We start from the raw sequence: 14892 nt of genomic DNA on the forward strand, positions 1-14892 counted from the left end.
TTCGGCTCTTGGTTTATTTACAATATAAATTCTCTTGTTAAGAATCATTAAGATAATCCACACGAAATGCTCTTTTGATTTAAAGTGGAGACGAATTTTTCATTCAATGACCAATAAAACATGCAGTTTGACATTTTTATCAAAATCAAAGAGGAGGGAGATAAACCATAAAAATGTTACATCGCATGCTACATCAGACTTGGCGGTAAGTGTACCACCTATAACCATCGTTGTTATAATGTCTTCCTGGAGATAATTTCATCTTTAACATCACACCATCTATTATACAAATGTAATTCAAAAAGGAAATTCGATATGAAAAAAGTGAATCGTGTCTTTATGTGAAAAACTAATTCTGAAATACTAGTGTGATTAAGAATTTGTACAAAATATTGATTTTGCATTACAAATAAATGTCCTACATATCGGTATATATAAGTTTAGACAGATTATCTACAATGATCTGTTTCTGTGATTTTTTCACGTGATGCCAGTACACCAGTATGCTATTTTCGATATTAAAGTATACTTAGATAAATATCAGAGATCGTGCTTGTGTATGTATGCATTGTCTACACGTTTCACGATATTCACATTTATGAATATGTATTAATTGAGTAAGGTTTTGTCTTCTTTGTTGAATGCGATACTTTATGTGGAAATCCGATACGCCGATGATGATTAGCCCAGATGTCACAAATGAGACATTTATAATCATTTTGTATAAATATGATATTGTCTTGTCGAAATAAATCACCTTAAAACGTGTCAACACCATAACACCTTATTTCTAAATATAGATAACCAAACTCATTGTTTCTTTTCTTTGATTTATTAAGTGTAGAAAGATCAACATAGAAAAAGGCACTAAAATATCAAACTGACCAGAATGTACACTTGCATAGAAATATATGTTACTGAAAAAAAAGAAATTTTCGCGGGAATCTTTTTTTTTTATAAAAATTTCGCGGACACTTGATTTCGTTCACATATATTAATAATTAAATCTGCATTTACTAAATGATATGATGGATTTACAATCCTATGAATTCGTGGCTTAAAGTATCAACGAATTCAACGAAAAAATAATTCCCCCACGGAAATAAACATTTTTTTCAGTACTGAAATATATTTTAAAACGTTTACCATTCAAGTAATGTTTTTACTGACCACTGAACTAGAACGTACTGCAATCACGAAACTAAACATTGACATTAGACAATAGATGAATAATGTTATCAGAATGTGTTTTATATTGCCTGGAAAAAACGAACTCTTTGAATTAAATGAAAAAAAATTATACAGACTGATCTATAAAGAAAGCGTAATAACGATCACTGGGAGTTCTTAATGGATAAACATATCTCTTTGCTTTTGTTTTATTGACGTTCGAAAACATTAAAAAAATTCGCACACGGACGCTATTTAAGATTTTCAGGTCACTTCTAATTCAATAAACTTATTTTAAGGATCTGTTGTCTTATAACGGTATTTTTTCACATATGAGCTTTGAGATAAATCAATTATAGGTGAGTGTTATGTTAATGCTATGATTACATAATTGTTGTTTCATTTGTGAACAATTACTCGAAGGACATTGATACATATCGTTGTGATAGTGTCCACAGTGGCCCTCGTTCCCGTAGGGCCGGGTGGACCCTGTGGGCAGGTCACACCTGCTCGGAAGAGATCTCTGAGCTACACCTGCAGAATGGGAAGAAACATCTCCAAAAGGCAAGCATTCATTGAACACACTGGATTGGTAAGTAGAGTCGGATTGTTTCTGACTAGAATGATCTGATTGTTTAGCACTATAACTTAAAGGAGTCTGAATACCGTCCGAAGGCCGTCGATGTCGCGAGTCGTTGTTCCGTTTCATCGGTTTGAGTTCGACGTACTGTGGTGTGGAAGAAGTTACCATCTGACATTGTCCAGTTGTGCTAGGGGGCATGTTAGGGATGTCGGAAGAGAACCGGGGTACAAAGGACTGAAACACATCCGATTCAGTTGTATCAGGATACGTAGAAAGCTGTGAGCTGTGATCTAACACATCAATATTTACAAAGTCGTCACATAGTTTATTTGTGGTGGTGTCGTGAAGAGAACTTCCTATGACATTTGAAAGATATTGAGCATCTTTACCTTGTTTTTGTCCGATCAGATTAGTTGATGAATCATCGCACCCAGGCTCAGCTTTCACTCTAACAGAAGTAGGATTATCGACACCCTTGTCCGTGTCAGATTCGTATAGAAACCCAAATGGGTCCTTTTCGCCATATCGATCAATGGGTCGCGAAGATCGAAAGTCGGGTCTATCTTGAGGATCAACAGGTAAACTAGAAACAGGGTACAAAATCTCAGGCATTGGGATACCACGCGAACCGAATCTATGCAAAAAGTTTACAGAACCAGACTTGGAACAGAAAGCGGAGTTGTGGACGGAAGTGTCAGAATAATTTCTTGACTGGCTAGACATAGATGGAAATAGTGTCGAAAGCAAATTTTGTTCTTCGTGTATATAAGGTCGATTTTCCTGTAAGTCGCATGACTTATACAGTCCTGGCTGGTTGTGATTTGTATCCAGTGAGAAAGGTCGTTGCCATGGTGATGACGATGCTTCATATATCTGTGGAGTCCATGAATTAGAACGTCTAAGGACATCCGGCTGCTGACCATCCATATAGGCGGACTGATATTGATTCACGCGGATATGAGTACACGTGCATTCAAATGGCGAACAGGAACACATGTTATCAAAACCTGTAAGATCAAATTAAAACACGGACATAAAAATCTAATATGATGATGCATAATCATAATTGACTACTTAAAATTTTAATTGATGTTTCACGAGGACTTGTCAGCCATTATACATCCATCTTGTTGTAGCAGTATCCATCTTTTCCACATTACAGCAGACTATGATCTAAGCATGCATGAAAGTAAAATGATTTTCAGCCACTTTTTAAGTGGAATACATATGTTTTAAGACAGGCAGAAGAATTATTCAATTTAGACGATGTCTAATTTTCAGCAAAACTTACTTTTTATTTTCTTTCTGTGTATGTCTTTGTGTACACCTGTGCTAGAGGAACCACGCAGTCGTTTCCTTACGGAAATATTCATCTGAAACATGAAACAAAATTAAATTAAAGAATATGTAAAATATTTAACGTCCAGAAATATACATATAAAATATTCTTGACATGTGGTGTATAATTGATAATTTTTTGTTGTAGTTGAATTTTCATGGTTTTTTATCCTACATTTCAAACACATCTATTGAAAATCTGATATCATTTGTGTTTTTCATACAGATGACATGCTGTCCATAATTACACAGTTTAGATCATGAGGTCGCTTTGTAAACCAGAAAACAAACATGTGAATAACGGTCCACACAAAGAAATATGTTACATACCATCATTAATTTTTCTTGTTGTCGAATAATTTTGTTATGTCTCCTGGCTTCTGCTGAGGCTTTGACCTCTGGTTGAGGATGGTCATGGATTCCTTTGGCTTGGAAATATATAGCTCCGTGAAGGTTCCGCCAAAAATGGGTGACAGGATAACCACAGTGACCCCTACAGGACATCAGTTCTAACCGCCCTGAACAGCGGGAATTCGGACATGCTTTTCCTGAAAACAGGGATTCATATAGCATTCAACTCCACTTTCAATCGTGTACGGAAACTTTACCCACAATTACTAGAACTGAACGTTAAATTTCCACCGAAAGACTTGACGCATAGACCGACCACTGTTTTGAACGGAAAGAAATGTGATATAAAGGATATTTACCAACTTGTTTTCTTCTTGCTTTGTCACATATTGCGGGTCTAAGATGGACCTTGTCTCCACTGTCAAGAGAGCAATCATGACTACACACAAACACTCCCAGGCAGGATTTCTTGAGGATAAGAGCATTGTGGTTGTTAGTGTTTCGCATGGCCCAGCCGCTGACATGTCTCCGTCCGTCCTCCACGTCCCCACTATACACATACCGACAATTGCCATCCGGCCATTCTTTGAACGCATCAAATTCGTTAACCTAAACGTAAATATGAATATCATTAGTTTGATTAAGATTTTGGAAAATACCGACATAACTAAATGCAAACTCCAATTCGATAAAAGTAAACTATGGACAAAAGAAAGATCTACACGGCGTAAAATACAAAGAGAATAAGACCAGGTGTTCCGGAAGGAACCTAGAGATACAGGAAATGTTTTTCTTCATTGGGACTTTTGCGTGAGTAAATAAAATCTATTAGGATGCATTTCGCCGCATTTTCCCAATTTATAGAATCACAAGTTCAATGGTATGTTGTTAAGCAGTGATATACTTTTCTGTGTTAAGCGTGTACAAATGATACAATTACAGTATAGTTAAATAACGTATTAAACTGCATCACACAGATGTTTCGTCCTTCTAGGACTCGTCAGTGACTCTACTGCCTAAATTGTTGAAAACTTCTGTCTGAGGCAAACCAACATTAATCAAAATGAATATCAAAAGCAAGATGGGGAGGTGAACCAGCCCAAATATTAAATAAATTTCAATACTGTATGATTTCAAAGAGCATAATGTGCATGTGTATATTGTGAACAAGGTCACAATACGAATTAATTGAAACATGTAGGTTACCGTTATTTATTGAAACTTTGATGTTATCAATTGATTTGGGATAAAACTCAAACTTCTTCGTCATTTCTTGTTTCTGATCATTTCTTCTAAATACAAAAGTATTCCTTGGTCAAGTATTTCTATATTTAAACACCTCTGGATGTTTCCACATCTACGTTAACTTTTATTACCAAAATGAACTCTGTTTAAGATCATTTGATGAAACATTGGTTTGGGTGGATTTTATCCAATTTTTATATGTATGTGTATCAACTGCAGTTAAAAACTGTCTAAATAAAATATTCACGTGTCAAATATACATATAGATAAAAAAAGGTGTTTATTTCTCACCACAGGAAGAGTGTTGTCGTTGATGTCCCATTTATGATGGGAAGACATCCGGTCCGAGTTGCTGTCTTGCATACTGGGCAGAAACGTGGTCTCTTCTGTCAGAGTCATCCTCTCGTTTCTGTAAATACACCAAACCAACCCTCTCTTTATACACGTTTGTAATGGGACGATGTTTCAGTTGACAAAACAATATTCTATTAAAACATATTACAGCCTTACACGGGCGCAGGTTTGTAATAAGAGATGGAAATTTTGTAACGTTGTTGTTGTCCAATATTGTAATTATATGAACTACGAAAGGGGACAAACATTTATCAAGTTCATTTTACTAATAAATTGGAGAGATGCATGATGTTGAGTTGAAAACTGGTGTTTTTTCATTGGAAAGACCAGAGATACCAACCTCTCGCCTCTATTTAACAGAATAGTGAGATACAGGCCTTAGCTATCTATTTAGCTAAGTTTGACACACAAGCAAAGAATGGCATTATGACATCAATTATCACATTCATAGAACGTGTAGTTCGGATTGCAAAATTATTAGTTCTTGACCTAACACGTGCAATTATGGATCGTCATGAGTGGATGTATCGCAAGGGTCTTCCTCCGGGTGATAAATGTAAAAAATTATAACAAGTTGCCAAATGATATCTCCGTCTGATTATACATCTTAGGCTTCAATTAGCATTTCTAAACCAGTTGTTGTTTAACCTGGATCGCCCTGCATGTCTCGGCATTAGTTAACAACCACGGGTTATTTGTTAAATAATCTAGGCGGATGGGGGATTCCATTTGTCTTCAGTAGCACGTTATAGGCGTGAGGTTCGGGATAGTACGTCTTTGTCTGTAAAACATTGTTCTCATCAAAAGAGCTAATACTGTGTGGTTAGCCTGAAAGAGTTAGCGGCCCCGTTCTCTTGTTCAATTGCCCTACACTTCACCTGTCTCGCCTGTTAAAGCGATAGCAGTGGTTGACTTCAGAAAACCCTATTGAATACGTTCATCATATTCTTTACACTGCACAAAGGATGACGGATCCCTTCACGGTTTTATTATCTGTATCATAGCCCCTGTAAAATTCTATCGGTATACTGGAGAGGTTAACATATATATCTGTTAATGTAATGAAACCATTACTATATAATAGGGTACATAACAACATGTCAATCAGATGATAAAGCTGGACATTCAGAAAAATGGTATACCTTATTTTTTAGAATATTTCCTTACCATGACTATACTCTGACAATAATTAATTTAACATAGTCTTTGTCTTATATGGCATCATCTCTAAAAAAAAACATTTTTTTTTATATTCATATCTTAGCGACTGGCTGGTATATCATGGATAGTTGCTTTTATCATGAAATGTTAAGATATCATTATGACAAATCGGGAGAATCTACATACTGACACCGTCAAAGAGACTTCCTAAAATATCAATGTTGATTGCAATCGTATCTACCTAGTTATCTTTCAACAGGTATCCCGGGAAGTAAAATTGACAATATTCCTATTCTGAGTTATGAAAGTTGTGTAAAAGAGCATTGGAGAAATACTTCACTAACAAAGATTTGATTGGCAAGATTACAGGATATATTGCAAAATTTATAATTCCAACTTTATCACCGTCTCGCAAAAATTCAGAAGAAAGTGTGACATATTGATAATATAGATTATTGAAAAGATGCTACCCATTATTAGTGCTTTGAAAGTTAATGTTTATCATTGAAGAAAGTAGATGGACATGATTACAAGGTCGTTATAGAGGGCGATTGTCAGTGCGGTGTTGTTACCCGTACACGTAATGCATTTGAAAGTATGACATAATGACCGTAGGTTATTTTACACGGGATTTAATGGCAATGAAAAGCTATCAACGTCCTTTAACTTCTCGTTACTAATTCTCCGATATCTTTTTATTACCTTTCCATTCACACGGAAAACACCATTGCTCTCTGTGATCTCAAGGCGTGAAAACTTCACTCATATGTTACTATAGTCTGTTTAAAAACAAAACATGTTAGATTTGTGGATGTGTGATTTTATAACATATAAACGACATCTTGTTATCGTTCATCTTTCGGGTTAGAACAATCTAGCAATCACAATATCAAGAACATAACTTGAAGTGTAACACATTGGCAACATATCCATGATATGATATGTAATTAGTACTAACCAGCTTGTCTTTATACAGGAAGCCATTTTGATCCCATCATTTAAATCTTGGTCTTTATCTTATTATTCAACTGTTCTTCTGAAGTCAGAAAAAATAATAGGGATGTGTCTTCGTAATAACCATAACCCCATTTACTTTTAATTTCAAAGGTTGAATAATTATAAAATTTTATATATTTGTTATACTTTAAATAAAATTTATTTATTAAAATATTTCCCGTGTATCTTTGTAAAATTTTGTAAATATAATGACGCTTTACTTGTGTCTTGCATCTTTGATTGTGATGTATCTTTCTGTCAATACTAATATTCGATGTTTTGTATCTTTCTGTAAGCAATGCAATTAACTGGAATATTGTCTTCAATGTAGCTTTTATATCTATTTGATCAAACATTTTTATAATTGGTAGAAAGATAAAATAAGATGATATTATCATTTGCGCAAGAAAAGAAAAGGTAATTAAATTCATTACGAAAATCTCCGTTAGCGTATCAAGTGCTTTCAAAATTTTCTACGGAAAATCTGGGATTCGAAAAAATAAAAAAAAAAATAAATAAAAAAAACAGACATGTATTTCTAAATGCAAGTTAGAGTATTGTCCCGAAGCCTCTCTTGTTTCGCCTCTGGTGTCTTGGAAAAAAGATAACACAGAAAAGATTATAAAGGAACACTTTCACGTCAACTATATTATTTTACATTTCCTTGCACGCTAGATCTTGTAATGAAATCCATGATATATGTCTTTTTAGCTACTACACACGTGACCGGATCCCATGTTCAGGCTGATTCGCATATCAAACATTTAACAAAGACCTTTTTCAATTTCCGATGGTTTTACAAATAACAATATGTCATTTTCGTTTACGCGGAATTATCTCCCTCCCACTTTTGTCGGTTTCAATTACATCATAATACAGCCTATCAAAGAGCAGCCTTCTATGATGTCAGTGTGAACACGAGCTAAACGCCCCGACTAACGACATCCTTTTCACAAATAGAACAAAAATGCACATTCAATGAAGCAAATAAAGAAATTGGTATAAGAAACTTCATGATATCTCTAATGGAATCCCAGAAACAAGGCAACAACAACCAGATAGTTTACATCGATATGTTATCAATTTTGTAGAGAATTTTTACGATGGAATTATATATTTACATGTGATTTTTCCCTTTTGAGAACCTATATTGAAATAATTATATTGAAATAGGTTGAGCTACAATACTGGGGTTAATTTTCTGTCCCCCATCCAGAACTGCTATTCAACATCATATCTTTATTTTTAAATTTGCATTTTTTCAGGAATTAATATAGAATTATCTCCATAAAATTTGTGATAAAGGTTGATATATAGTTGTATACTTGTACAATAAATCATACGTAAACATCTTTCATGAAATCATTCTGCAGGAAACATAATTACTACAACAATACAACCCGTTAGAATTTTCCTTCATTCAAGCTTATCACCTGTATCAGTTTCTTTTCATTTTCAAGGAACATTGTACAACAATGTGTGACATATACATCCATTACGTGGTTTTATGGCTGAGAGACTGACAAATTGAAACGTTTTAGGATACTCCGTCGACTTGATAGTATTACATGAACAGGTGGCACCATTGAAAACTAAAGTATTTCCGTAGAAAGTCGCTAGCTCTGTCAATACAAATATAATCTCTAGCATCTTATTCAGAGTATAGTACATTATGTATATAAACCCCCCAAACAGCTGCACATTTGAATTTGTTTTGAGATAAAGAGTGTTGTAAAATATAACACTATAGATAAAAATTCTAGTTTAAAGAATATGTTAATATCGATAACTGGAATGTGAAGAAACTTGTACCGTGAAATACGAAAAACATCTTGTATTACTCTTGAGTGAAATTTTCTATTGTCATATTTTTGAAAGTTCAAACTTGCTTGATAACATGGAAATCTGGGAGCGTGTTTAGTCTGCAGGTCGTACTCGGATTTTCTTCATTTAACTATCGGATAACTTGAACAGACAGAGATAACATTATGGGCGCCTGTCTGAAACCAGGTATGATATTTCACTGAATATTTGAAAAATGTCGACAATATACTGTCGCGTGCCGCCAATTAGTGTACATATCCCGTCATACTTCATATCAGATCAAAGGTCGGAGCACACACGTGGCAGACAAACGTGTAGCCTGGGGCAACGTTATTTACTTACAAATTTTCTAAAACAAACAGGATTTTATATCTTTGTTAAAATTTCAAGTATTTTTTTATTTCGACCATTGAGAAATAAATTACTAAATAAAATAGCCGATATTCAATTTTAAGAAGTGAACAGACGGTGCAAATATACCTCGGTTTTTTATTACTTTCAAACCAGTTCATTGCTCCATTTCACGTGTTTATTAACTTGATAACGCTACGGTATTTACATACACTCTCTTTCACTTTGGAAAAAAAAATTCGATAAATGCAAATTTAAAATATCAAATATAACATTGATAAGTCTGTAACGTTTTAATGACAACTTATACATTGCACATGATGTTTTGTTGTAAACTTTATCAATTTAAAATTTACAAAAAATAAGTTATTTGTGACGTATTTCGGTATATAATATGTGAGGTTCATTAGATTAATTTCAACTTAACATTGGTCAGTACACAAGTGTTCTTTGCTAGACACATTTGTAGTATTTGGTTTTCATTTGATGGATAATACTGGTATTATTTAGGCAGTTGTTTTACAATTATTTAAGTAATTAAAGTATATAATCATGGCATATTTTCAACGTTAATATAGTGCTCACTAAAATCGATGATGAATATTCTATATGCAAGTGTTATATTGAAAAGCAGAAAATAAATACTCACCTACATGTATCTAAATCCCGAACTTGCAACACTTTAAATCGGCGGAGTGTAGCAAATGTAAAGTGTCGGAGAAATTATGCTAACGCGCATACATTTATATGATCTTCTATTGATCGTTGCCATATTTCGAAGACCAATGAGAACAGAGAATGAGATGTGTGTGTGACGCCCCCTGCTATAACTGGTAATTCGTCATCACATCTCCGCTCTCAATATTTGTTTTCCGATACTCTGACGAATCACAAGAATTATGATAATGCTTTTTCATACCATTTCTACGATGGTAAAGACTCTCGCACCTGCTGCCAAAACCTCAGTTTGGGTGCAATTGGTGTCCGCTTGCTTTTCAAATACCCGATAATTATGTTTTTCATTTTTCTCTACTGGTATGATAATGGAGTTTTGGTAGTATATTGTCTACATAACCCTACTCCCGTCGTTAAATAATACCCTTATTTCAAAGGATATCTCAATCCAATTTATATCAAAGCGTTGTTAGTTATGTCACAGTTTTTAACGAGAAACCCATATAAAATAATAAGCTGACAATATATGCAAAAAGCAGATGAAACATAACATAAGATACCAATATTTTATCAAAATAAAGATATTTTTATTAACATAACGAAATCTCATTAATATACCGATATTTCATTTAAATATCAATATTTCATCAAAATAACGATATCTTATTGACGATATATCATAAAACTATTTATCATTGAACTATACGTAATGTAATGTTGCTGTGGTGTGTATTCGGGGATATTGTTTGATACTGTTAAATTTGACATAAAATTGAAACTGAATCCCATTGTTTCAGATAATACTTTATCATATTTCTTGTTTAGCCTCAAATATTATTTTTGGGTTTTTGAAGCAAAGTTTATTATCTGACAAAAAGGAAGACTTATTTATAATTTCAAACGGTTTTTGATTTTTCCAGCGAATATTATTTATTTAAGATGCATTTATAGGATCTGTTTTAATAGGAAGAAATTTATTAATGAGTAATACTTTTTCACATTCGACACTCTCTTCACGTACCATAATAATTCAAGGCCAAATTTTATATACTCAAAGTATCATATAGCACTCTTTTATATAACGCATCGAATCTATAATATTTCTATAACTTGTTTGTATACAACACACACATGTATGTGCGGTGTTTATGATCAGAGAATATATACTATTGCAGCATATTATAAGTGTTCATTTCATACATACGTTCTTTTATATCGTACTGTACATGAGGAAACTTATTTTACATCTATGGTATCACGCGTATAATCCACAGGTCAGATCAAAAAGAATACAATAGCAGTTTTGTGAATTGAAATAAAAAGATGATGCTTATAATGTCTAATCATCCATTTAGTTTGTTTATATCACATTAGATAACATATAGGGAAAATGAACCTATAGATAGACTTCGTAATGTACAGGAATAACAAGGGAACTCAGCATCGCTAACCGAAGACACAAAACGATTCCACCTAAATAACAACTTAAATATATATACTTACCGATATAATTTTATTTGTACATATTTATTATGCTATTATTATATACGGATATAACTATGCGGTATGTCATTATTACAGTAAATATTTTATACTTGTTTTGATTAGACATAAATCAGATAAAGTCACATTTCTACAATGCTTTGTATAATTTCCAACAGACTTTCTTTCCTTTTGACCCGCTTACCAGCAGCAACCCATTTTTGTGGTCTACTGAATGTCACAAATACATAAAGATGGAGAGGAAAAGATTTCCGGACACAGCGGGGGGTAGCTCAGGTTTGTATCTCTATTGTGGCCGGTACAATACTGGTTAGGGAGCCGAAGCGTGTCACCGCTTGGTGGCTCATCTTTGTATCATTACCCTGATTACTGCCATATTAAAGGCTGCGATCCCCAAAATAAACCCTCTGTGTGTGACAGTTTATAAACCAGTGACGGAGCGTGCTGGCTTGATTATGTCAGTCAGTGTTACATTGTCAGACATTAACCTGTTCTCTGGTGACACATGTGTCCACAATATACCCGGAATCTCTCTCATATTACGCTTATCCCCTTTGTTTATATTCATTAAATGCTACCTTTGAATTATGCTATTGGTTTAAACAAGACGATAATGTCTCGTGATTAAGTCCTCGTATATGTAGAGTTCTATATAAAAGAAACCAATGTAGTCTTGAATGTTTATTTTTATATATTTCAATGAAAATCGCTTCTATAATTTAAGCACTAATGCCTAGTTTTAAATGACAGGATTATTTTGAATGGCTTAGTTTTTGTAACATTTGCGCTAAGCTTTGTATATGTCATGTTGACATTAATTGCTACTATAATTAAAAACAAGCTATTGTACTTTAAACAGAAACTTTATTAATGTTTATAAATTTATAAAATTACTTATACATGCATACAATCTTTGAAAATGATATCTGTCAAGGATTGTTTTTCTCGGTGTACTTCATAAAATGTATTATTGCAGAATGATTTAAATGGAATCTTCCGGTATACTACTAAGGAGCAGACCAACGTTGGCCGGTCAGCAATGTTACCCACGTAGAATCCATTTAAGTACAGAAGTATGTTAAAAACTGATCTTTTCAGATTTGTATCGACTTCTGAAATCGAAATGGAATATTTGGCATGCATTTACCCTATATACACCATGATGAAAGTGCTATTGAATAACACTTTTGTCTCCATATGATAGGTAGTATATATATTAGGAAATTTACATGTAATCTTTTCCGTGCTAATGTCAATAGAATATGTAATGAAAGAGAATGGCAAATCTTTGTTTCTTAATGCTTTCTTTTATTTTCAAATGTTAGTCGATAAGAAAGAAAAAATGCGATTTAAGAAAAAAAAAATATGTAAAATATATAATAAATATTGCCATTTTCTCATTGAACATCTTTTGTCAGTGGTCCTATATAAAAGACGTTTGTAAATGGAAACAGCGTGATTCGATGGAAGCGTTATTTCAATAAACTTAATTAATGACGAATTGTTGTAACAACCAATTATTTTGTGATTCTATAGGTAATCTGTGAACTCAGGAATTACCTGACTGCTAACACTGCAATGGACAATCCTCACGGGAAGTTTATTTACTTGAATATCTTTAATTTGGATCTCCATCTTTTATTGAAACTGCATGACATATTTTGATTAATTAATTTTTTTCATAAAATATATTCACCTTCGTTTATATTTCACAGAGGGACGAAATTTCTTTTGTATAAATAGATTATTAATGTTTCTTTAATTAAGTTTCAAAATATTCCGATGTTTCGTGTTTACTATTGTTTCTTAATCCAAAATTACTGGATGTTGGACCAAGGGGAAAGAAATTCGTGTTATTTCATTCCCACGCAGATTGATGCAATCATCCAAAACGTGAAAATACAAATCTCACTATCATGGCCTTTCATTTCCTTTGTGTATTTGTAAAGCCACTACGTTTTCTAATGATGACGTTATATTTTGTAAGTCCGTAATGCATATCATATGTAACTATTTGTTTTATCATTTACAGGAAACATTACTACTTTTTTAAAATATAATATTAAGTTTTATTTTTTACGAAAAAGAGAGAAAAAATCTTTCTACGTGACAGTGTTTCAACAGGATATGACGTGCTTTCGTGTGCGGCATTATTAAGATGGATGATCAGCATACTTCTGGGGGCACACGTACAGACACGTGTATAACATGTTACATATGTAGATTAGTATCTTTACGTGTGTCATTTTAGTGTTTTTTGTGTATAACAATCATTTAACGGATAGGTAAACGTCACTTTCAGCTGTTGTAATTTGGACTGTAGCTGCTAAGAAAACCTGTTAATTTTGATTGAGTATTGGCACTGATGTAATCGACAAAAATATTTCAATTAAACATTTGTCAAATGGTACATCACTTATAGCTAACAGGTTGTTTCTGGGAATGACCGGCGATAGGAAACATGAATCAAAAGTGGGGCGATTAACTCTTTTTACACAATTAATGCCGGGTAATATTTTCTATGGTTAATGTTCACGAATTTAAGCCAGACAATTAGAGGTGAAGTTTTGGGATAAGCACTGAAAGTAGTGAAGATTTCATTGTATATATTTATATATTTCATCAGGAACGACACGAAAGTACAGCAATATCAATAAAATCCTAATTCAAAATCAATGGAAGGCAAAACATGAAAAACTATTCACAGAGCATCTGAAAAAGGAGAATAAGACCATAAGTGCATAGTCTACTTATCCTGCAAACCAGATATATTATAACAACAGGTCTGGATATTTGTGTCTAATTCAGGTTGAATAATGATGCGATCTTAAGATTCTATCGTGATATTTTGATATTTAATTTATTCAATGCCATTGTTTAAATATAACGCTAAGTATCTTCAATCCCAATTCTATATTTAATCATTTCTGTGTGTTTTTATATATTAAATATAGCAAAGTTCAAATTATGTGAAGTTGACATAGACAATTCATAATCAAAGAGTTAATGAGGTAAACAGTGAGTAAATAGTTTATCAAAATAATGTAATCTCCATAAGATGAAAACACTTAAACGTATTGTAATATATAAGGAAAAAGAAGGCATATGAAACAGCAACATGAAAGATGTGGCATTGTCAGGAATTATCCGTTGAAATCGCTGGTATCAAAATATATCATTAATCAGACTTGTAAGAATATCATTATCATAAAACACATGGCTATTCAGAGCTTTCGAAATATTATTTGCATTGAGGCTGGTAATGGTTTTCAAACATGGTTTCACACGATTCGGTCATGGAAGAAGAAAACCCCGGGAAAGTCGACATAATGAAGACATCT

General features: G+C 33.3%; 1 protein-coding gene across 1 annotated transcript; it reads right to left on the reverse strand.

Moving 5' to 3' along the window:
• Positions 1-1519: 1519 nt before the first annotated feature.
• LOC132554112 (uncharacterized) lies at positions 1520-5086 on the reverse strand. The gene is made up of 5 exons (XM_060218413.1): positions 4979-5086; positions 3802-4051; positions 3422-3639; positions 3045-3126; positions 1520-2760 (listed from the first exon to the last, which is right to left on the reverse strand). Exons 1-5 carry the CDS (start codon positions 5084-5086, stop codon positions 1520-1522), a joined length of 1899 nt encoding a protein of 632 aa, XP_060074396.1.
• Positions 5087-14892: the final 9806 nt, after the last annotated feature.

The sequence above is a fragment of the Ylistrum balloti genome, unplaced genomic scaffold (genome assembly GCF_031769215.1).
Source record: "Ylistrum balloti isolate Yb309-2 unplaced genomic scaffold, AGI_CSIRO_Ybal_v1 Utg370380, whole genome shotgun sequence".
NCBI lineage: Eukaryota > Metazoa > Mollusca > Bivalvia > Pectinida > Pectinidae > Ylistrum > Ylistrum balloti.